Consider the following 25,832-nt stretch of genomic DNA (forward strand, 5'->3'; position numbering starts at 1 on the left):
TCATGATACAGCTTCATTAACTGGTGGAGGTGGAACCAGGACGCATACACGGGTGGTCTGGTTCTAAAGCTGGGGCTCTTGATCACTGGTCTATACTGCTTCACTACTAGGGCAATACAATCATAAAAGGGGTAAGTAATGTATTTACATTTTTCAAAATAAGTGTGGAGAGAAAAATATTATAAAAATGGTAACTTTAAATCTTATCCTTTTATGTGGTATCAGAAAAACTAGTTATAATAAGTTTTACCCATGAAAAACATATTAGAAGCCTTGTTTATAAAAATCATTTTCTGAGCTCAAATCTTATTCCAGAAGATCAATGTCTGCATGGTACATTGTGCATAATTTAATTTTCCCAGTTGAACATCTTGACACTATATGAACCATGAATGCATGAAATAGGAATTCCAAATGTCTTCCACATGGTGAGACAACTTTCCAATACTTGTGCAGGAAGCCTAAGAGTAGTTTGAAATTAAGATATGCCTGTTCTTGGTGACTTTTATTATGTATGCCCAAGGTATTAGCACTTGTCTCTGAGTGGGACTCTGAAGTGATAGATAGATGAGTCTGCTGTCTGTATTTAGGCACTTTGCTCATTTCCTGAGAGCTGTGTGGAAGGCATTTGGGTGCTCATTAAGTTCCCCACCATTCCCCGAGAGCAACAGGTGGCGAATCAAAGCTTCCCTGGTATTTCATGGCTGGTTTCCTCAATGTCTTGGAAATAACGGATGGCATTTGCATGCTTTCTGTAGTACCAGCAGATAAGAAGGGGATGGATAGCAACAGGAAGAAGTATTTCCAAAGCATAAACTAACACACAAATTCTTGCTACCACACATTCTAAATCCATACATGTGGTTTCATCTTTTAAATATTGTTACTCATTCAAACTATGAAATCATAATTAACTATCCTGTGGTTAGCAACCTAGCAGAAGCAAGGTACAGTAAAGGAATAAAGAACATCTCAAGTTAATGAAGCTATATCATAAAGTTATAAATTTGTAACTCTACATTTATAAATATCCAATGACTACTAATGACTATGTGTTCTTAAATTGTCTCCTTCAGAACATGACTTTATTTTTTAATGTTTTATTTATTTTTTGAAGGAGAGAGAGAGAGAGACAGAGCATGAGCAGGGGAGGAGCAGAGAGAGAGGGAAACACAGAATTTGAAGCAGGCTCCAGGTTCTATGCTTTGAGCACAGAGCCCAGTGTGGAGCTTGAACCCATGAACCGTGAGATCATGACCTGAGCCGAAGTTGGACGCTCAACCGACTGAGCCACCCAGGAGCCCCAGAACATGACTTCTTTATACTGAGCACCTACTACCTACATTATAAAGAAAGAATACTGCCCACATCCTGAACTAGAGCAAGAAGTCAAAGCTATTAAACCAAAGCCAGAATCTGTGATTTAAATCAAACAGTGGGTAGTTCCCCAGCAGTACTTGATAATTAAAGAGAAAAGTATCTCTAGTGGAGGATAAAAAGATTTTATCAATTGGTAACTAATTCAGGCTTTAAAACAAAGGAAAATATCAGCTATACAATCTCAATGGCATACATCTGGCAATGTCCTAGGACCCTAGGAATAAAAGCATTTACTGGAGGTGGCAAATCACCAACACTCTTCCCAATCTGAAAAAATTCAAAACATCTGGACTAGTTCACATACGACTAGGGAAATGCCATGGGATGTTTTTCATGGTGGAAGACAGAAAATGAGTAAGAGGTAATGATAACAATAGTGGTAACTGAAATAGTTTTCTGATTATTTTAGGGGGTAAAGCCCCAGTACCTTTACCCTTACATACTCTTTTCTCTCTATGACAGTGCCTCATACTCTGGAGAAGGGACAGCTGGATTTTGGTGCAGCGCTGAGGTTCCTGCCACATGAGCTGACACTGACAGCACAGCCCTGCTAACTTAGGAGCCAGTGCTGCAGAAAACCCTGCCCCAGACCTTCCCCAATGCCCCTCCTTTCCAATGCCTTTCCCCTTATTTATAACGCAACCAGGTTCTTTTAAACTAATATTGAGTATAGTTTTCTTAAATTTGTTTAAAAATCTATGACCTTCTGATCATTTGTAAAAAGATTTTTTTTTAATGCACAGGAATTACTAAGTAACTGCCATAAATTAACTCTACAGCAGGAAATCACATATTTAATGAAGTTATTTTGCTAAATACATGCTAATCTGAAAAACACAGTTTTCGAGTCTGTTACTTATACCAAATATACTCATAAAATATATGTGATACCATATGATATCTGGGAACTCAATAATTTAACATGTTTATTCTAAAGCCATATTATCTCATGTACCATACTTCAAACACAACCTTCATCAAACAGTATACATGACCCCCACACTGAAACTAGGATTATTAATTTTAGAATGGTCTAATGCACGCTAAAGATTGATTCAAAATCTATGAAAACAACATAAGGAAAAATCTTACTTGCATCATGTTACTCTATCAAATGCTTCTAGAATTTAAAAAATACCTAAAACTTTTAATCTTTATTTATGTAATTATGATTATGATTATAATTATGATTATTTTACTTTTAAGCTTTAAAAAGCAGATATTAAAGGAGTAACTACTGCTAAGGCAGTAGAAGTTTAAGCCTTGCCAGTTGCCATGTGAAAAATTTTAAATAATTTAAAAAAATGTATGTTTCTTGACCTTTTTAAGTAGTTTTAAAACATGTAAAACTATGCTTTCAAATTAAGCTTTAAGCAATTATTTCAAAAGATATGTACAAAGTTCATGGAAATAGTATATGGGTCAGAATAGTTTAGTAATCGGATTTGTACTTTGCAGTGAGAGTTATTGACAGGAAGTGGAAGCAGAAAACATATTAAAGTGATTATTATAATGAGTGAATTACAAAAACAGCTGCCTCCATGTTCGATTGATGGGGATGTTAAGACTCTGATTCTAGTCAAAATCTGATAGGATGTTAAAAATAAAATTAAAATGTGAAAGTAGACATTCTAGACTTAAAAGAATTCCTATTGGCACTTACATTTTTCTAGGGGCGTAGTAGGTTCAACAGTAGAATATACTGTCCAGACATGTTTGCCATATGTCCAGCAATGGCAAATGTTAGCAATACCTGTGTTTAGTTCTCAATTTAAAAAAATTAAGTGAGATGGCTGGAGAGTGTTTAAAGAGAGGCATTATATTTTTAGTTTTCATTTTTTCCTATTTTCCTTTGATTTTTGTGGCTTTCTTAATTACATTTCTATGAAGCTGAGACTGTCAGTGCAGTATTTACCTTTATCCCCGGAAGTCCAGGAAGCCCAGGAAGCCCTGGTTCACCCTACATAGGAAAATCACATAGCATTATAGAACAATAGTCACTCAGTCACAGTATGTGGAGAAAAACATGGTAAATGTTCCTAGCTGAATACTTGCTGCATATATATACATACATAAATGCTGTCTAGTTTCAAGGACTTTGGTGAGATTACAGTTCAGTCAACTCTTGATTCAGGGATTGGTTGACTATTTTGTAGATTTTTCTGGATTTTTCTCTCTTCCTGCCATCTCACTGCTCATTGGCATTTCTACCAGAAGGCAAGCAAGAGAAGTAGAAGGAAAAGGCATTCCTACGTTTTATTATTCCCTGGTAAATGATTTCTTGCAGAAGCTGAGGCTCTTTGCTTAAATGAGGATTATGTACATTTGAATAATGCATCCTATTCCAGGGCTCTCTTACCTCAGATAATCAAGAGTTGGCTGTGTGAACAGATGGTCACACCAAAACAATATACATTAAGTCTTGCTCACTTAAAAGTATAGTAAGATTTCTTTTCCATTCCTGAATGATGAGAAGATAAATGCGTGGTTAAGATTATACTTAACTCCAGCCTGTATCTCTAACCATTGTTGAGTCTGGGTAACCCTGCTTAGCAATTTTGGGCTAATGGTACCCTGTGTGCAGCTGTTCCTGAATTCAGGTTTGAGATTAAGTGATACATTTTGTGTGAGCGCACTGGAGTCAAACTAAATCTCATTTTCACAGAATTGTCTACATTATTTTAAGTACAAAGTACAGTGACAAGAGGTTACATTGCTTAGAAAATCTCCTGAATTCCATTAAAGAAGCATAAAGGAAATGCTGGGGAAAATGAAAGTCCATCCTGTATTGGACTGAGATGACTATTATTTGTGGAAACAATATTTGAGGGTAAAAGGCACACACTGTTTCATAATGGTCAGTCAGTGGGATAGACAAAAATACCCAAAGAGATTAGGGCATCAAACTAAGTAAAAGTCGTAAAGAGAGGTACTGCTTTTAATCTAAATGCTTTTACAACCCCATTCCATGGAAAATCTACTAAGAATAACCAGATATTTCATCTTTAACAGTAGTATTTTCATATTACGAAAAGCCATAATGTGCTCTGGTATTATAAAAAAAAAATGGCTCCACACACTGTTTATTAAGCCGTATGGTTAGACATAGAGGGGACAATGACTTTCCTGATGGTTTAGTTCACGGGAGCTTCAGGAATGCAAAAGAAAAACTACGCCGTTTGAAACTATATAACTGAAATTTTGCACTGTGAACAGTAAGACTAAGATGAGGTTAAGCCAGAGAAGAAAGAATGGTCATTAAGAATTTGATATTCCATTCAAAGAACACTTGTCCAAGTAGATTAAACTATACACAGAAACATTATACATTGGATTTTCTTTTTCCTTTCCCTTTTGCCTTTCAATCAATAAATTTAAGAAGCTTTAATAAATAGGGCTTGCATCCATATTTTACTGAAGATTCTCTTTTACTTAAAAAAAAAAGTACAAGGCCTTTGAATGCACAGTAAACTGCAGTAGAATATACAACCAATAAAAGTAAACATATTGGTGATAAATCTATAGTTTTGTATTGTTTTAGAAAAGTCCCCTCAAACTCAGGACATCCTATTTGAACCATCTGTGAAAATATATAGTTCCTATCACTGTTTCTATACAAGAGAAATGTCCTCTCCACACACTTCCCTTCCACCATATTAAAAGGATTGTATGTTTACTTAAAAAAATAGTTTTATATACACATGCATACATAGACACACATCTATGTTTTCTAACAGTGAGAAATGTGTATAAGACATTATGGGATATTTTGTAACGTAGATTGAATACTTACAGAGACTCTGAGCATTTAGCTATTCCCTACATCACATGTGTGTATATATATATATATATATATATATATATATATATACTTAGATTATTAAATGAACTTTGTAAAGGACAGATATTTCATGAATTCATATTTCATAGTATTGTATTTTTGTAAATTTGACCTTTCCAAATTTATGTTTATTTAATGTAGCAGTCGACACAATGAAAGATTATAAAATATTTAATGTTACCCTTTGTGGAACATCTCAACATTTTCAGAAAGACTTCTCTTCCTATATGAGTTCCATGAAGGCTTGTCTTCCAGTTAAGACAATTTTTTGTTACCTTCACTCTTGCCTGCTTCTTAGCTCAGGAGCTTCTCTGGGGTGAGGTCTTGGGCATGCACAGCCCAAGGTCAGATGTGGGTCCTAATTAAGACTTGGTTTGTTCTTCCATTTGAAGAATACTTGTCCGAGTAGATTAAAATTTACCCATTATATTTTGGGTTCTTTTTCTTTCTTTTCTTTTGACTCTTTACCCTCCATTAAAAGAGACCCTTGTCTGCTGTTAAATTCGACTCTGCTTTTGCCCCACATTTCTGTTACAGTATATATTTCTAGATATACATTATATATTTCTAGATATACTTCAACTGGGAGGGTCCCTTCCAATGGGGAATCAAGTATTTTTATCCCTTTAAAGTTAAAAAATATATTTTAAAGAGATGCAGAGAAGGTAGAAAAGTAAGAACTATGTGATGAAACACAATACCTATTTTTATAAATCTATACATTCACTTTACAAATAGAAATACACACTCAACTCATGTATCAATCACACATTTTACTGTTGAATCTCGAAAAGAAAAAAAAAACTATAATGAAACCATTTCTACATTACGAATGTGGATGTAAATAACAAATTTTCATACCGGACAACACCAGACAGTGGAAAGTGAATCAATGGGCTTTTCCTTCTGTCCAGAAACCCTACATTTCTGGGAATGTCCCTAATACAGGAGGTTAAGTACTGAATCCACAGCACAGTTCTGTACTGATGAGGGAAATGCTATGGAAGATCTCTTGAATTGATTCTGTACTCAGTTCTGTTTGTCATTTTCTAATCTAAGTAAGCAGCAAGCATGGGAATACTCTACTTTTAAAGCAATGTTGGGGTAAGTACTGCCAAATCCTGATATTAGACAAAGGAAGTCATAAATATTGTGGGCAAGTGAGATTGCGTCAAAGGGTAGAATCTGGCTTAAATATTGATGAAAAAGATGCTGTGCATTTCAGGGCACATACTCATTCAAATAGGTTGTAAGCTTTTAATGAATCCACCCCTTCTCTTGATATAATTTAAAGCAGATTTTTAATGAAATACGAAGGAAATCCAATGTTTCCATATGTAAGCCTATAAACTTCCAGGAATGAATCTAAACCTGTATTTCTAAATAATCATGAGAAGGCAATATTTTATTAAAAAATTGAAAATCATTTTAGATCTTCCACTCTGAAAACAGTGGGACCTATACAAGATTATAACAGATTTGTTTCAGTTTTTGTTAAAAGGACATAATAGTCTTGTAGGCATTTCTTTTAGTATATCAGATTTAGAGAGTAATTTAAATTTAGCCTTTAAATTTTAAATACTAAGGAGTCTACAATTAGATCATCTGAGAAGATTATTTGCTTTTTCAAACCAAAGCAGACCATAGATCTCTGATGATAGCACTAATTTCAAATTTCTTACATAAAGAATCAGTAGGAAATCTTAGGGATTAAATAGAAAATTTCACAGAGTTCTGCTGGGCCCTTTGAAAAAGTCTGAACTGTACTTGAAACTGGGCCTGAGGAATCATTGCTCTTAGAGCCTGTGTTTCAAAGAAAACTCTATTTTTAAAAATTTTAAAAGAACATGAAAGACCTTCTCAAAAATTACTTTCATCGTTAAGTCTTTAAAGCAAAGCAATGATCTTCTTCTCAATGACTTCAAAAGTGTGGGGACATTATTTTTTTCATGTCTTAAGGTTCCAAACTCTTATAATGAGATTTATTCTCTGTTTTCCTTTATACCAATGAGGTAAATTCTATGTCTCTAATCACATTTTTTCTACAACATCAGCTATTGCTAGATAAAGGCAGGGTCGTGATCGTAAGAGCTTTAACCTAATGTGGAATTCACATTTACTTGTTAGCTACAATACATCTGTTATCTAAAATCTAACCACATTGGGCACTGATATCCAGATGCTCAGACAATAAACTGCTAACAGTTGTTTCCTGCCTCAGACCCAAATGAGAATATGAATGCAAAAAATAATCACTGCATATCCTCTAATTGATCACTGAAGTGAAGCACAAATGATTAAAAAAAAATCACGTATGTATCTGTAGATTGGTTAAAGTACTTGGCTAGTGTCTCCAATTACAATTTAGTTTATTAACAAATCTGGTTTGTATAACATAACATTCATTGCATAGGTAGATATGATTCACATAAAAAATTATCAGTAAGGAAGTATTTGAAATGAAAAGAAAAGGAATATAAGAAACTATCATTCCCTACTAAAACAGTTTAGTAAATATTCATTTCTTCTCATGAATGATAGAAACATGCAGAGTATCTTTAAACATGCAAGATAAGTTGTTGGCATTCCAACCCAACTGATCTTTGTTAGCCTCAAACAGCTGACAATATGTAGACGTTAGTTAATAAAGCATCTTTTTACATGTACACAGTGTTTCACATTTGGCTATGGTCAGCATCAGTCCTTTTAAAATGCAGAACAATCAATAACACTCTGCATGCAAAGCATGAAAATTATATCATTTTGCAATAATTGCTTTCATTTTACACAGTGGGTAGTAGATATAAAATGGCAAATATGAGACAAAGAACACACTAGAATAAAGATGTTACCTTTTGCCCTGGACGACCAGATTCTCCAGGTTCCCCCTGACCAAAGAAAACCAAAGATGAAAAAAAAAACAAAAACAGTCTTAAGACAATTTTCCAAAACCTCAGGCCTCTGGACACTTTCACAGAGACAGCCTAGTCTCCTTGATCATATGTGTTTCATTCACTTTATTCTATTACTCTATATCTCACTAGAGACAGGAACTTTTTTTTTCTTTTTTCTTTTTCTTTTTTTTTTTTTTTTTTTTTGCTGCGGACATAACTAAAGCTCACATATGAATCCACATTTCCATAAAAACCAATCACAGAGACAAGTGAAGGCAAGACCTCTTATTTAAGCCTTTACCAGATTTCTAGCAGATACTCCCTGTTGTGTTTGGAAGCTGATTATTGAAGAAGAATAAAAACAGTTATAACCATCAAACTTGGAACAAAAGAAGAGAAAGCAGAGACTTATAAAATTCAACACTGTAACTCCTGGGGTATAAACACTCACAAGGCTATAGTTACCTTAATTCCTGCCGCAGATGATCCAGGGTCACCCTAAAACAAAACCCGTGGGAGATTATTCCACAAGTTATGAGAATAGGAAACATACAAACACACAGAAAACCATCTCGACATGGCACTCAAAGGGAGCCCATGACTAACGGGCCTGACTATGCTCCATAAAATGATATCAACATATCAGCTGTTAAGATGTAAACAATTTCCAAGGTAAACAATGCACTTTCTAAAAACATGGGTTTATTTTGAAAGCAAAATACTTAACGACTATATTCCTTAAAGTAAATATAAATATACAAATATGTATCTCTTCCCTTGATACAGTGCTAAAAGTGTGTTCTAAAGTAGTAAATTATAATTTGGAGACCTGGAACTTTGGTTTTCTCTATTTCTGGAATTTATTAATGTCACGGGCTATCAGTTACTGGGAGTTCCTTGACCCTCTGGGTCTTCAGAAAGTCAGGGTTCAACAGATGAAGTCAAAGGGTTAATGATGTCGAGCTGGAAAAAGCCACGTAGCAGGTCAGTTTGTTTTCCTCATGAAGCACGGTCACAGTTATGACCGGCACATTTTCTCTAGCTTTACATTTATTTCATTGAGATGCAGTCACCAGAAAATTACAGGATGATGGATGACTCATGGGTGGCAGGGACACATGTACGATCTGAGAGAAAATCTTGAGATAGAATCTGGTTTTCTAAAAGGCAATGTATTCCTTTGGGAATTCACAGAGGGTGACTACATTTTCAAAGCAAATATGCTATAAAATAAGCAGAGAGATTAGTAGAAAAGAATAGGGAGGTTAGTTAAGAATGTTGCTTATTTCTGAAATGAAGCCAGCAATGGGCCTAGATTTTTAAGCTCCTTCTAGCCCCTTGTCCCTGAACATGCTACAAGGCAAAACAGGGAGAAAACTTAGCCATTTGAGACTGTCAAGAAGATAGGAACAGCCATAAGGAGGAAGGCACATACTTGGATTTCCTCAGCTGTCACATCTGTGCAAGTGCTCAAGGAACTCCAGGGGTCTAGTTCCTTGTTCTGGATTTAGGAAGCTCCTCATCGCTCTCTTTCAGAGACAGAGATGAGGCCTCAGGCCTCTGTGCCTGGAGCACTTGTCCCCCTCTCTGAATCCCTTCCCCCTCTCCAGGCTAGCATCTTCTCTCTCTTGAGGTCTTGCCTTAAGTGGCTCTGCCTCAAAGAACCCTTCACCAACCAACTTAAGATTTATGCCCCTTACATCCACATCTTACTGTTCACACTGAGCTCTGTTCATGTCCTGCATAGCTCACTCCATAATTACGTACTTATTGTCTGTCCCTTCATTAGACAATCAGCCACATGGGGGCAGATTCAGTGTCAATTTTTATTCAGTGCCTAGCCCATAGTATATGCTCAATACATATATGATGAATAAATGAACAAATCCCAAAGAGAATGTTTTAAATAAGTCAGCAGTCAAGGATCAAAATGAAAAAGTGGCGCCTGGGTGGCTCAGTAGGTTGAGTGTCCAACTCATGGTCTGTGAGATTAAGCCCTGTGTGGGGCTCTGTGCTGAGTGTGGAGCCTGCTTGGGATTCTTTCTCTCCCTCTCTCTCTGCCCCTCCCCTGCTTGTGCTCTTTATCTCTCTCAAAAAAATAAATGAACTTAAAAAAATGAAAAAAATTTAGGAAGGAAAACAAGCTTAGGAAGAAGAAGGGAATAATAAATTAGCTTACTGAGGAAACTGATATATATGTGATCCTCTGTGATGTCTGTAATTGTTTTAACCCAAGGAAAAATTAAAACATGACAAAACATAAGAAAAGGACCTTAAATACTATACTATACTGATTTCTCTTTCTAATCATTAACATTCGATTGAGTTCCAAATGGGAAGTGAAATAAATGTGGCTAATAAAATAATACTTACTTCTATTTCTACTAAATCAAATCTGAAAGCCATCAACACCAATGAATCAGGTTTGTAATAGTTTGCACAATAAGACCTTTGTATTCCTAAAAGCAATTTTGACTTTGCAAAGTCCCTTCCCTCATCTCATTTATACCTCATAAAACTCTGATGAGATAGGGCAGATATTACTATTTTCATTTAATAGATAAGGACATTGAAGCAACAAGAGGATAAGTGAATTTTGGACTTCCTATATTCCATTGCCATGTTCTTTTTATTAGAATAAGAATTATTGGTTTATTTCATTTTGACAACAGGGCATAAAGGTTCCAGTAAACTTGTAAATAAAAGGAAGCTGCTTGTATTAACTGCAGTTTAAAACCTTTTATTTTTCGTGTCTTAGTGGAAAGTGGCTGGATAATCCACAAATGAGAATAAGGACTAGATTTAGTTCTCATAGGAAGTAGATGGAAAGAAAAGGACAGTTTCCTGAAAGGCTGATTTATTTGTGGAAATTGGAGCAGTTTCATTTGATGGGGGACTATGAGTGATATTTTAATTTTCTTTTTAAAAACTTAGACTGTGAAATCTTGAGGAATTTTTCTAACTTTTAAGTGGCAAGACAACTGCTGAAAGCCAGATATAAGTTAAACATTTTAAAGGATAATGCTGCAGGGAGTGGAAATAAAACAGTCAGTGTTCATAATCCTCATTTCTGCAAAAGTGAGAGCAAATGCAGAATTACAGTAGGAAAACCCAACTATGTCTTTTTTTTTTCAATATATGAAGTTTATTGTCAAATTGGTTTCCATACAACACCCAGTGCTCATCCCAAAAGGTGCCCTCCTCAATACCCTCCCACCCTCCTCAGTTTGTTCTCAGTTTTTAAGAGTCTCTTATGCTTTGGCTCTCTTCCACTCCCAACTATGTCTTAAGTAGACTCTTAGCTTCATAAGTCAGCTGGTCTGGAAACCCAAGTTTTAACAGGGTAAGTCACAAATGGGAAAATTCTTTGAGGAGACACTTGAGATAAATAGATTGGGCTTTGCCATTGATCATTCAAACACAAAGAGCTTCTGGTTTTGGTCATGCTAATTTTCAAATACAATAGTTGGTATATAACGTTATGCATGTGTTAATAAAGTCTATGTGGATAAATGAAGTGAATATGGTGACATTTCTGTCATTCATTAATTCATTCTGTAAATGTTTGTTGAGCACCCATTATGTGCCAGCTGTTTGCAGGGATGCGAGGAGCTGGGTTAGAATAGGAAGCAATGCAGTTACAATCCCTGCCCTTGACCTGTGCTCATGATAATCACATACTAATATATGTACACAAAAATGTTATTGGTTGAAAGCATGAAAAATACTTTCCTTTTTTTTCTTTTTTTTTTAATCTGGGGTAGGAAGAGATTCTCATGTTTAGGATATTCTGTGCCCCTTATATGCCAGAAGACATGATAAACAAATGCTTGTCACAGGAAAGAGATCTACCATTCCACAAAAATAAAAAACAGTTGAAAGGAAAAAAAAAATTTTAAAGGTTGTTTATTCAATAAATATTTATTATCTTACAACTATATGCCAGGAACATGGATTGATGCTGGGAATAATTTGGCATCATATAGTTTTTTGTTTATTTGTTTTTCCTTCTCCAATAAGCCGGATGTCCAATTAAAAAGGAATTGTAATAAATCCCAATAACAGTTATGAAAGGTACTTTAAAGAGTGCTATGGGAGCACAGAGTAGGTAGCCTAACCAATCTGGGGGAGACCGAAAGGCTGCCTTAGGGAAATGACTTATAAATTAAGGTCTCAGTGGACTGAAGAATAGAACATGGAGGAGGGAGTGGACAGAGAGTGTTGTAAGGTGAGAGAACCATATGTGCCAAGTTAGAGAGGGCCCTGCATTGACCCAGGATGGTGCAATGTGGAGGTGAGTGGGGATGGGGGCCCTCTGAGACAGGCCTTCACACATGATTTTAAGAAAAGACAATTTGATTGGTAGCTCCAAATATGGGCATGGATTCTGGAAAGGCTCAGAGGATGCAAATCAAAGATGCTATGTGGGCATAAACTAAGAAGACAGTGTGTTTACAGGAATGGAGACTGAGGGAGCAGTGAAAATGAAGGCACAGAGAGGCTGTTGCTAGACAGTGAAGGTAGAGCTTCTGAATCTGCAGACTGAATTGTGAGTAATAGAGTGGCATGGTCAAACCATTCAGCGTGCTGCACAAACACCTACTTTCAAGTTGACCAAAAGAGATAACAAATCCATTTCTGCATTTGTTGGGTGGCATTAACACTCCAAAGAGCAGAACATAACCTTTGCATAGTCACTCCACACATGACTGAAATCATTCTTTGGCATGACACTCTCAAGCCTAGAGTGCACGGCAGTTGCTGGCCACGGACAAAACCCAGCCTAGTGGTTTTTACAGTTCCACAGCATTTCCAGATGACCAGTCTGGAAAGGTTTAGATTGCTTTACCATCCAAAGGCACTGAGTTGGATCAAAAGGAAAAAAAAAAAAATCCTATTAAAATGAATCAATGACGTAATTTACTACATCAATGGCAAAAAAAAAAAAAGGCATTTTTTGATTTTACATCTAGAACTTGGTACATGATGAATGAGTTTCACATACTGAACCCAAAGGCCATGAGAAGACTGTTTCCAACATACTGGAAACAAATCATATAACAGAAGCAGGAAATGTTTTAAAAAAACACATCAAAAATTATATTCCAATTACGGCATTCTCGGGATGAATGCTACAGGTCAGATTACATATTATACGTTACACATTCCTATTTACAATCCCCTGTTTAGACCTATTGAAAGTTTATAGAAATGATTTCCGTTTCAACTGAAGGATTTCTTGTACTTAATTTCAGTTGACTAGTAAAACTTCTTGATAAAAAAGAAAACAACCAGTCTAGTTGATTTCAATTTCCATGTGGTAAGAAAGCTAACATTTATTGAGAGTTTACTATGTGTGAGTCAATATGGTAAATGATTTGCATTAATATAAAACAGTATTCCTTTGAGATGAACTTGGAATTTTCAAAGAAAAAGGTTACTTTACTACTGGAAAATTAAATGTTAAAAATGTGTGATTAAAGAAACAATTATTGGTCTACATTCTAAAAATGAAGCTTTAAATGCAACTTCTAAAAGCATAAAATTCTCTACATAAATCCACATAGGTATTGTTCAGACTTGGCATAAACTTTTTTCACTCAAAAAAACTGCTCTCTGTTTAGAAGATTTCCTTTCTTTAAGCAGAGACTCGTAACGAAGGCCTGTGGGCCAGTTCCAGTTTTGTGTGGCCCATGTGCTAAGAATGGTTTTTACATTTTTACATGGTTAAGAAAAAAATGAAAAGAACAATATTTCATGACACATGAAAATTACATGAAATTAAAATTTCAGTGTCCAGAAATAAAGTTTTATGGGAACACAGCCATACTCATTTGTGTACATATTGTTTATGCTTGCTGTCACACTGTAAGGACAGAGTTAAGTAGTTGTGACAGAGACCACAAGGCCCAGAAAACCTAAAATATTTATATTCTGGCCCTTTACAGGAAAGGCTTGATGACCTCTGGTTTTGAGTATAAACAAAAAAGTTACATATAATATCCAGGTTTATATTTCTGGGGGTTGAAACGCTGACTTTGAGAGTCATCAAGGTATATCATTGGTCTTATTAAGTATTAAACATATTCATGCCATATTTTATTGCCGCATGATAATTAAATTTGACAGGTATATAAAAGGGGTCTATAGCAGTGCTTCTCAACTAGAAGTGATTTTGTCCCTCAGGGGACATTTGGCAATGTCTAGAGATAGGTTTGGTTGCCACAACTACTGGTATCTAGTGGGCACAGGCCAGGAATGCTGTTAAATATCTAACGGCCCCCACGAGAAAGAATTATCTAGCCCAATATGTCAATAATGCTGAAGGTGAGAAACCTTGGTCTATAAGAAACTGAGGGTCGACTCTAATTTCTGGACTGCTCCTTGAACACAAACATAATTGCTACTTGGTGACATTAATTCATTCCTACCATCATCCATGCCATATTTATATTAATATTTATAAGAATGAGAAAGATAAATTTCTCTTTATTTTATGAGTATGTTTTTATGACTAACCATTAACCATCTGCACTGTAATAATTTTCAAAGTGAAATATTTTTATTCTCCAATGTGAGCCTAAATGAATAAATCTTTTTTTAATCATTCAATTACTTTGCTTGATTTTAATTAAAATCTGACCATTTTATTTTCAGTTTCTTAAAAGTTCTTTTCTTAATTCTTAGCATACAGCACAAGTGAAATAAAAGGCCCTTCCTATGTCAGAGATGTCTATAAAGTATGAATCCAAACAAAAGGTATAATGATAGATGGGGAGAGCAGTATGAAAAGAGGATGGAAGATGAACCACAAGACCACTGTAATATAAACATTAATAATGGTTTAAAAGATGAAAAAAGTGAATGAGAAGGCTGACAAAATATCTGAATTTAGTAGATTTCAAGTTGAGGCAAATTTTCAAGACTGCATTAGAGGCTGTAATCAAATGACATTTACTTTCAAACTTTTAAATCTCATCCCAATCCTGTGACATGTTCTTTAACCAAATTGCAACAAATGGAATCACTTTAGAAACTTTATTTTATTTAAAAACATTTTTTTAACGTTTATTTATTATTAAGAAACAGAGACACGGAGCATGAGCATGGGAGGGACAGAGAGAAGGGGAGACACAAAATCCAAAGCAGGCTCCAGGCTCTGAGCTGTCAGCACAGAGCCTGACATGGGGCTTGAACTCACAAACCTTGAGATCATGACCTGAGACAAAGTCAGATGCTTAACCAACTGAGCCACCCAGGCGCCCCTAGAAACTGTATTTTTATATCTCTGAGTATCAAGGGAGTAGTGCCCCATTTACACATGAATAAATGGTTTTATTCCATGGAAGCCATGTTACTAGAAACCTAGCTATACATTATCTAGAATTTGTGACATCCCATTTTATTTTAAAAATATTTATGGGGTGCCTGGGTGACTCAGTCGGTTAAGCATCCGACTTTGGCTCAGGTCATGATCTCAGAGTTTGTGGGTTTGAGCCCCGCATCAGGCTATGGGCTGACAGCTCAGAGCCTGGAGCCTGCTTCCGATTTCATCTCTCCCTCTCTCGCTGCCCCTCCCCTGCTTGCAGTCTGCCTCTCTCTCTTTCTCAAACATAAATAAATATTAAAAAAAAATTTTTTAATATTTAAATTTGTAGCTAAGAGCTTGTGGAATGATCATCTTTATAAATTGGATATTTTTTTTTAATTTTTTTTTCAACGTTTATTTATTTTTGAGACAGAGAGAGACAGATCATGAACGGGGGAGGGGCAGAGAGAGAGGGAGACACAGAGTCGGAAACAGGCTCCAGGCTCTGAGCCATCAGCCCAGAGCCCGATGCGGGGCTCGAACTCCCGGACCGCGAGATCGTGACCTGGCTGAAGTCGGACGCTTAACCGACTGCGCCACCCAGGCGCCCCTATAAATTGGATATTTAAATGTTTTCCAAACTCATAGAATTATCTCTCATCTTATCATATTAAGCTATCAGTCTCTTTCCTCACTCAAAATCTTCTGTTTTCACATACATGGAATAGATTTCTTGCTCATACACATACCCTTTCATATTTCACAAACTGTACCTTTTCGCCTGTGTCACCTTTGGGGCCACTCTCTCCAGCATCTCCCTAAGGGGGGAAAACGGGATTACACACAGAATAGTTTTCATTATTTTAAGCTTGCTTTCATATGCACTATATATTAAAAGCTCTTGAGAATATTCTGTATAACTGACACATTTTGACTTAAGCAGTTGCCTGATACCAACTGGCCCACATAAAATTTATTGCAATGAACACAGCTGAACTGTTTCCAACTACTCTATGATATCAACAGAAAGCAGTACTTTCTCTGACTTCTAATAGCTCATGCTGGTACTTAAAGCCTCCTTCACTCTATCTCTTTTCTCCTCTACTCAAAGAGCCACTGTAAGAAAGCCTTTTTCCTGACCATTCCCTCAATATGCCACATGCCTTACCACCTCTGTCTCCTTCCTCCTGCCATTCCTGCCACCTGGGTTCCTGCCCTCCCCTTTCCCTTCTCTCTGTGTAAATCCTACTCTGTCTTCAGGTTCAGCTCAAGTCAAATCTCCAAAGCTTCAAAATGCATGACACAGCCCTCAAGACCTGTGGACAGAAGATTATTTTATCTGCACGTCTGTGTTTTGCATTTGTGAAATGAATGTTTTCGATTTTATTTGAAAACTCTCTCTTTTATAATTACAATAAAAATAAATTGGAGACTTTATGTTTTCTTGCTTATTTTTGAGATTTCCTGTGCTTCCTCCCTCACTGACATCTCCTTTCCGCCACAAAGCAATGCATTAGGGAAAAAAAAAAGTCCTTCACTCATTATCCATGCTTTGATTCCTTCAATGCCGAATTCTTTAATTTAAGTCTTACAGCATGTTATAGTGGAAACATCATGGACGTTGGCGCCAGAAAGACTGAGCCCAGCTCCAGCACCTACCGGGCAAATGAAATTCTCCCTACATCACGTTTCACATGTGTAACGTAAGGGCAAGAAAGCTTTATGGGATTAGAAGAAATAAACAATATGCTGTGTGTAAAGCAACTAGGACAGTAGGGGACACACCATGAGCTGCTAATGATAGCCGTTAGCAATAACAATGCATTATTGTTGCTAGATTCCACAGGCCGGAATGCCCTTTTGTTTAGCTTCATATTAGGTCACGTTTCCATCATTTAAAAGTTTCCTTTAAATGAGAGGTAGGTATTGATGATGGTTTCCAAGGGAGAGGGAAGAGATGTAGGGGAGAGAGACTTTTACTTTTTTCTCTCCATTTTCTTTTCTTGTTTCAAATATGTATGAAGCTAACTGCTCAGGCATTTGTCTGTGGTGCCAGACACCCCACACGGGCCCTCGAGCCGGAACCCCTCTATCTGATGAATCCCCGGAACGGCGCTGGCTCTCCTTCTTTTCCCTCCTTAATTTCTACACAACAGAGTCATCTGATGATTAATTAATTTCAAGTTAATTACAATAAACTGGTTGGATGCCAAATAAATGTACTGATAATCTATTATGAGAGACCTTTGATAGTCAGCCTACTAGCATACTTTTAAAAAGATTGCATGGCAATCGCTTTATTAAAAAGCAAAACAGACACAACAAACTTTCTTATTAGGAAGAATGGCTCCAAGTGGTCACGAAATGAAGGGGTCTGAGTGAGTTCTCCCCTCTGGTTTGCTCTCCTTCCATTTAAATAAATGTCTTTTTAATTTTTGTTTTACAGTGCCAAATAATACAGTTATAGTCAAGAAGTTTGTTGGATCTTTAGATGTACTAACTACTTTGGTGATTAGAGGTGATAGTATTAATTTGTCAGAAATATCGGATCAGATGTAGTATCTTGGTAGCTTCCTACGCAGACAGCACATTTCTCAAACACTATTAAAGTAAATAGCATGAAAACCAGGAAAATTAGCACCACAATATGCATGGGGAGTCTAAAAATAATCAGGACGCCCGCAAAAGTTGTCAGGAAGGACGACTGTGAGAAATTTAACATATGGCATTCTTCTCCTTTTGTTTCTCTTTTTTATTTTTTATAGGAATTCTTTGTGGGGCAATTCCCAGTATATTTGTTGCAGGTAAACATCTGTATCCCCTTAACTTAGTGACCTAAGAAGCAGTAGGGAGAGATGTGGATGCTTAGAAAAGTATTGGAGTGGTGTTAGCAAGTAGGCAAAACAAATTTTGCAGGCCTAGGGATTTTTGAAAACCATTTAAAAGCTTGACATAGAATGTTTAAATCTGCTCCCTTTCCTTCCATTTCTTTAAACGATTTTACCCAAATCTCTGTCCAAACATAAGAACTACACTATTCTCTCCTTCTACTAATTAACAGTTTGACAAGAACAGTGGTTGTTATGTCCATCTTTATCTATGTATCTATATCTATTGCTATCTAGCCATCCATACTTAAATAAGTTCGGTTTAGTCTCTCTTTAGGGAGGAAAAAAGATAATTACAGGCAGAATCATTCTTACCTTTTCTCCTCGATCTCCAGGTTCTCCCTGAGCAAAAGAACAAAGATTGAGTGACACATTAAATTATAAAACACCCAATTAAACAACACCAAACAAATTGAGATATTGAATATACTAAGCAAATTACATGTGACATTTTCTATTTTGGCAATATAGAATTGCTGTATTGAAAACAAATAGTAAGATGAGTTTCTTGAAGAATTGGGCATGGATATCAATATCAAATGTAATCTTAATTCTTTGTTTTTAAAGGACTAAAGAAAGATATTTAAGATTATCTTCCAGAAGCCAGCTTTGGGGGCATTAAGACCAGTGTGGTGGCAATTTAATGTCTTGAGCGGCTTCTTCGTTTTCAAGTTTTAACCTGCCCAAACTCAGAATCAATAAGGGGAGCCAACACATCCTTTCGTGGTCTTCTGCTCAAAGGAGCCCCCAGTGTCTGGATTATTGCAGGGGTCTAGGGTCTGTGTAGTTCCCCAATCTATCTTCTTCAAACATGATCATAAACACAGTCCTAAACTTGGACCTCCTCACGGTGTCATGAACTCCCTTCAACCTGCTGGTAACTAGCATGATCCAAATCAGGAGTATTTTAGGAGGAGTTGGTACCTTCAGGAAAAATACTAGAATGGAGCAGAGTTGAAGTGAGTTCAGGAGAATGTCTTTATTCAAAATTATTTCCTGGACAGTATGAGGACTAAAATGCTAAATTGCGCTTTGAAGAGAATCCTTATTTTTACTTTACCCAGGAAGGCACAGGTGATGGAGTGGGAAAATTCTAAAATAAATCATACACATTATGATAATATTCCTCTTATGAAAAAAGCATCAGTAAATTTTGCCATCAGATAAAACTGCATTAAAAAATGGTTTCAGGTGATTATTGTGTATTTTCTAAACTAAAAGCCACTCAAAATCAATTTAGAGGCAAGACTCTTCTCATTTGCTGGGACTCAGCCTGACCCTTTGGCTTTCCAGATTTCTGGCCACCTTTCACTGCTCAACATCCATCCTGATGGTTGCTAGGCAACAGAAGAACAGTACTGAGAATGTGCATTAAGCATTAACTCTTATCATTTGGCTTTTTAGCATGAAGCAAGAAAGGGGAGAAGACAGGAGAATGGCTGTAGTCCCAGAAGGAATATTTGCTGCAAGACAAAGGACAGGTCTATAAATTTTAGGTCTGTCCTAGGCGCCTGTCAATAGCAATGTGATCTGTAAAATCAGCTGACAGGCATCTGTGGGTATGGATACACACCAGCACAGCTGACGGGATTAGACATTAGTTATGTACTTCAAGGGATGCTCACTCATCAAAGGATTTGGGATTTGTCTGCCTGTTTGGTTTAAACTGAACTGTCACCAATCGTTTTATATTTAACAGATTCATTTGTTCTTCAAAAAACAAAGAAAATTTTCAACCCCCCAAAATCCTCATTACATTTTTTCCCCATTTAGTAATTCAGACTACATCCATTTTAAAATTTCAAATGTGTCACATCATGGGGTGCCTGGCTGGCTCAGTCAGTGGAGCGTGTGACTCTTGATCTCAGGATTGTTGAGTTTGAGCCCCATGTCGGGTGTAGAGATTACTTAAAAAAAAAAAAATCTCAAAAAACTCTCACACATGCCACATCTTTATTCTACTTTTTGTTTGATTAACTGGTTATGTTGTGTAAGTGTTGGAGATGACCAAATATTGAAGAAAGGCCACAGTATCACTGTGAAATCATCTTTAGTAAGCCTTGTAAATATTATACACACTTTAGGCAGTATGGACATGGCCTATATTTTAATATGCTCACTAAATAGCAAAATGACAACAGGCATATTTGAAACACGGGCTTCTTCTCATGTTATTGAAGTATCTCAGAATAAAGATTCTGATAATCTTATTCTATTTGTTTTTCTGCATTTTTAATGGTAATGAGAGTCACAAACATAATTTAGTCACTAGTCACAAAGTTCTATACTGCAGCATATTTTACTATTGACAAATATTCCATCCAAGTAAAATCAGTGGGATATTAAAAAAAAAAAAGTTCCAGTTTACAGTTGAATGAAAACTCATGTCTCAAATGATTCTCCTTGGTTTTATTTGTACTAACCTTTGGCCCTGGTATTCCGTTTTGTCCTACTGTTCCAGGCAACCCAGGCTCACCCTCATAATAAAAAATAGATACTATTAAATAAAATAGACAAAATCCATACATTATATAGATCAGTAAAGGATATAGCTATCCAGCAGTGCTCTAGAAGTAGGAAGAAAAAAAAGTGACTACTAATGTAAATACAAGTTAGCTCATTTGGTCCAAAATTCTCTGTGCTCAGGACCAAGAATAAAACATGTTAATTTCCTTGGTTCAGTCTTTTCTTCATTAAGAAAGCTGAAGCAACCTACCAACGGAAATGAGTATCTAGCATGATGTTGGGTACCTTGTAGGCAATAAATAAACATTTGTGGAATGAGTTAAAGATATATGAAAACATAATCTCTCCTGATGGAGAACTTTTAAGTGGTTCATCAGCTCAGAAACATAAAAACAAAATTATTATGAGACTTAGTCAGTCTAAAGCTGAATGCACACACACATCTTTGAACACCTGCAAAATTAGACACATTTGACACAGAGTGAAAAGTAAAAATGGTTTTGGTTTCTCAATTTCACTGTAAAAAATAATTAGAATAAAACATTTAGAACTGTGGTTCTCATTGTCATTTTGAGTAATAAATAGGCATTTGGGAAAAAGATGGTGGTTACTAGGTCAGAAAAGTTTCCCCTTTTAGAAAGAAGAGGTTGTAGGGGTGCCTGCATGGCTCAGTTGGTTGAGCATTTGACTTTGGCTCAGGTCATGATCTTGGCAGTTTGTGAGTTCAAGCCCTGCATCAGGCTCCACACTGTCAGCTGACAGTGCGAAGCCTGCTTGGGATTCTCTTCCTCTCTCCAAATAAATAAATAAACTTAAAAGAAATTTTTTTTAATAAAAAAAAAGAAAAAGAAAGAAGAGGTTGTCCACCAGTTTCATAGGCTCTGAACCAGCAACTGCTTTCTAAAGAGGACAAGTCCATAAAGTGCCCAGAAGCAAAGGTAAGATACTCTGGCTCTCAATGCTTCCATGTGGCTCAAAGTAAGATCAACTAGAATTTCATTTTCACTTACAAACATTCCCAAAGCTCTTTACTGTGTGCGCCAACAATGGGATAGCTTTCTTCTTTCCACTGAAGGTAGTAAAGTTGTTACTTGATTTAAAAACAACAACAACAACACTATTTTTAGAGCAGTTTTAGGTTCCCTGCAGACTTAGTTGATTTTTAAGTGAGTTTTCTATGGCACCTGGAGAGCAGAATTTGTGCCATTTTTGTATTTGTGCTCTCAGCTTCACAAACATGTACATTAGTAATAATAGTACCATTTTAAGTGCCAGGAATTTTACATTTATCAACTTATTCTCACAAATTTCTATGAGGTAAGTACTACCTTATCTCTATGAAACAGATGAAGAAACTAAGGCACAGAGAGGTTAAGTAACTTCTAGATTTACACGACTGCAGCCAAGATTTGAACTCTCATGATCTAGCTTAAGAGGTTGTGCTCTTAATACGATGCATTCCTGAATGAATGAAAGTATTTAGAAATTGGGAGAGGATGCAAAGGAGTATTTCTATCCTCATGATCATTGGTTTATATTCCTCAGTTATAAATGATCTTACAGAATGTATAGAAACCTGACTTAACTATAACTTCTATAAAGATGAGTTGTGTAAACCTCCCAGATAAACTAATAATAGGAAGCCTATTTATCCTTTTAGAAGAGCAAAAAATATTTTACTAAAGTCATAACTTCCTGGAAGAACTTCTGCTTTGTATATAAAGTTACAGTATAATTGTAACTCTTGCACTTTCCTTGGATAAATGGCAAAAATGTTGACAGAAGAGCAATGACTATTATAGGAAAATCTTGACTGGTTATTTGTACATGGCAAAGAGTAAGAACTTGGAAATAAAATACACCCTGAAAGAGGACTATCATTTACTATGTAACAGAAGATGAGTTATCAAGTCTGCTTTCTTCAAAGAATTGACAACAGGATGCACTAATATCATAACTCATGGTTTAATGCAAATAAGAGAAGCTGCCAGGAAACAATATGAACTTTGTCTAGCCTTTCAAAGAATAACCACGGTAGCCAGAATAATAATAAAAAAAAGTAGTTAAGCCCCTGGAACTGAACAAAACACATGCTGAGATTTTTGAAGCAAGGAAGAGAGACGTTGCTTAGGTATCTGCTTAACATCCTCCTTAACATATGAACACTGAGGGACTAAAACTTGATCTCTTTTTAAAAATTTTATATATTGTTAAAATAATAATGCACCTATAATTCCATCACCCTATGCACCCAATTCTATCAAAATTGTTTTCATTTTGTCCTGTTTCCTTCCAGTCTTTTTTATTTATGCTTACATATTTTCAAGCATTTGTAAGCTTATTACATGGTTTGATGTTCTTATTTTTTTTATTATTTAATACCACATATTTGTTTTCACATAGTATTCATGATTGTCTTATGAACAGTTTATCATCCATCAAAGTCAGGTGCGATCATATGTTTGATCTGTCCCAAATAGTTGAATACTTAGGTTGTTTCTAATTTTCGCCATTAAAGATAAACTAAAACAAACACCTCTATAAATATGTCTGAGCTGTCAGCAAAGAGCTGGATGTGAGGCTCGAGCCCGCAAACCGTGAGATCATGACCGGAGCTGAAGTCAGACACTTAACCGACTGAGCCACCTAGGCACCCCTGTATCTCTCTATTTCTGAATGCATTTCACAAATACTGAAGGACATTCCAAAGAGAGTAATAACAAAAACCAGAAGCTAACATCTTAACTTCAGGTAGAATGATAAAGTTTTCTCTATTATATTTTAAATTCTAAAGCTATTCCCAATGTATTACTCCCAAATGACAACATGTGTATTTGAGCTAAAAGTTGGGTTCAACTTTTATGAAAGTTTTATAAAACTTTTATGAAAGCTGCCTTGCTACTTTTTCTTTCTTTCTTCCTTCCTTCCCTTCTCTCTCTCACTCTCTCTCAAACCAATGCTCTTTATAACCCTAATGTAAGACATCACTCAAGACTCCTACGATTATTTCAGGTGCTGCTAATCAGGGTCAACTCGAAAGAATACTGAAAGAAAGGAATGCAGTTGTCTTATGAGACTGAGTGTTAAAGGGAAGTAGGTCATTTAGTGATAATATTGCTTACCTGATGGCAATTGTTTTCTATTCTGGCAATGGGAATTTACAATGAGCTGTAGCTTAAAATTTTCAGCATAATAAAATTTTACATTCACTTGTCAAAACTGATTTTAAGTACTGCATTTTCAAAAAGAACTCATCCAAACGGAAGAGGAAAATAACTACAAGGAATGTGGACCAGTAATGGGTGGAAAGAATTATTCTGATCAGAACATGGCATTGGTCTTTTTTTTTTTTTTCCTCTGGGATTTTTAGCTCTTCCTCAGGTTTATTTTTTTTATTTATTTTTTAACTTTTTTATTTGAATACAGTCAACACACAACATCATATTAGTTTCAGATGTACAACATAGTCATTCAACTTCTCTATAGGTCATGCTATGCTCACATAAGTGTAGCTACGATCTGTCAGCATACAACAGTCACAGTGATATAATATCACTGACTCTCCTTATGCTGCAAACATAGCATCAGTCTTAAGGCCGTTCTCCTACTTCTGAGGTTGGGGTGTTGGTGTGCACAGGCAGTAAAATAAAGACTAATGGTCACTGATAACCCATATGAAACACTGATGTGTACTGGACCTTTTTTCTTGACTGTCACAGTGCATAGAGAGATCTCAAAGGCTTGAGGAGTGAGCAGAACAGACATTTAGTCCCCTTCTGCAGGCAGTCATGGTGCGAAGTGGCTGTCCCTTATATAAGGCTTCAGGGTCTCAATGGCTTTGGCAGCAATTGGGTACATAGCACTCGGTAGAGGAGGATTCTTTGAAAGTAGTGAGACACCCAACAGGGACTTTTAGATACAACTGTTTGGGGAAGGGGTGCCTGGGTGGCGCAGTCCATTAAGTGTCCAACTCTTGATCTCAGCTCAGGTCATGATGTCATGGTTCAGGAGTTTGAGCCCCACATCGGGCTCTGCACTGATGGTGCGGAGCACCTTTGGGTTCTGTCTCTCAGTCTCTCTGCCCTCCCCTGCTTGTGCTCTCTCTCTTTCTTTCAAAGTAAATAAATCTAGATATAACCGTTTGGGGAAAAGTCAAGAAAATGGGGTTTCTGCTCTCCACTCCTATTTTTTTTTTTTATTTTTTAAAAATGTTTTTATTTATTTTTGAGACAGAGCATGAGCAGGGGAGGGGCAGAGAGAGAGGGAGACACAGAATCTGAAGCAGGCTGCAGGCTCTGAGCTGTCAGCACAGAGCCCGACGTGGGGCTCAAACTCACAAACTGCGAGATCATGATCTGAGCTGAAGTCAGGTGCTTACCCGACTGAGCCACCCAGGCGCCCCTCTCCACTCCTATTTTTTCTCTCTAGTTTACTCTAGTTTAGATTTCTACTCTAGTTTCCTAATGACAAATGAGTATGAACACCAACTTGGGCGAAGGTGGATACAAAATGACCTACAGATTTTGAAATTTATAGAAATGTAGCATTTTACAGCATGATACTATAGCATAAAAGTTCTAGCCCTGATCTTTAAATGTTTTTAATGTTCTAGAAAAGTCATGTGTCATTCTGTACACCTGTCACCTCCTTCAGCCTCGCCTCAAATATCTCCCATCACAGGGGTTGCCTGGATACCTCAACACCATGGCACCACCGCTTCCTAGGCCCACTGTCTGACTTTATTCTCTTTGTTGCGGTAATTATCACACCAGGTATACTCGTTCGGTTTCAAATCTGTCTCCCCTACTAGGAATGCCGCGTTTCAGAAAGAAAATACAGGACGTCTACTCAAATTTCAATTTCAGATAAACACCACAATTTTCAAGTTACGCATATTCCAAACACCGAACGGGACATAGTCATATTAGCAATTAGGGGTTGTTTATCTGAAAGTCAAATTTAACTGGGCATCCTGTATACTATTCGGTGACCCTATTTCCTGCCCCACCCCCTCACCACCCTAAAATATGAACTTGCTCTATTTTGTTCATTCC

At 36.5% G+C, this 25,832-nt stretch overlaps 1 protein-coding gene across 1 annotated transcript in view; it reads right to left on the minus strand.

The window, feature by feature from the left end:
• COL25A1 (collagen type XXV alpha 1 chain) overlaps positions 1 to 25,832 on the minus strand; it is a 451,340-nt gene that overhangs the window by 49,153 nt on the left and 376,355 nt on the right. The window contains exons 13-18 of the mRNA XM_047090485.1: positions 20,736 to 20,789; positions 18,628 to 18,654; positions 16,198 to 16,242; positions 8,581 to 8,613; positions 8,074 to 8,109; positions 3,296 to 3,340 (exon numbers count right to left, since the gene is read on the minus strand). Of these exons, the coding sequence (XP_046946441.1) occupies positions 3,296 to 3,340; positions 8,074 to 8,109; positions 8,581 to 8,613; positions 16,198 to 16,242; positions 18,628 to 18,654; positions 20,736 to 20,789 (240 nt within the window). The remainder of the gene's footprint in view (positions 1 to 3,295; positions 3,341 to 8,073; positions 8,110 to 8,580; positions 8,614 to 16,197; positions 16,243 to 18,627; positions 18,655 to 20,735; positions 20,790 to 25,832) is intronic.

Source organism: Lynx rufus, unplaced genomic scaffold, assembly GCF_022079265.1.
Source record: "Lynx rufus isolate CCGP_SWC_20201006 ecotype Redwood Valley unplaced genomic scaffold, mLynRuf1.p SCAF_3, whole genome shotgun sequence".
NCBI lineage: Eukaryota > Metazoa > Chordata > Mammalia > Carnivora > Felidae > Lynx > Lynx rufus.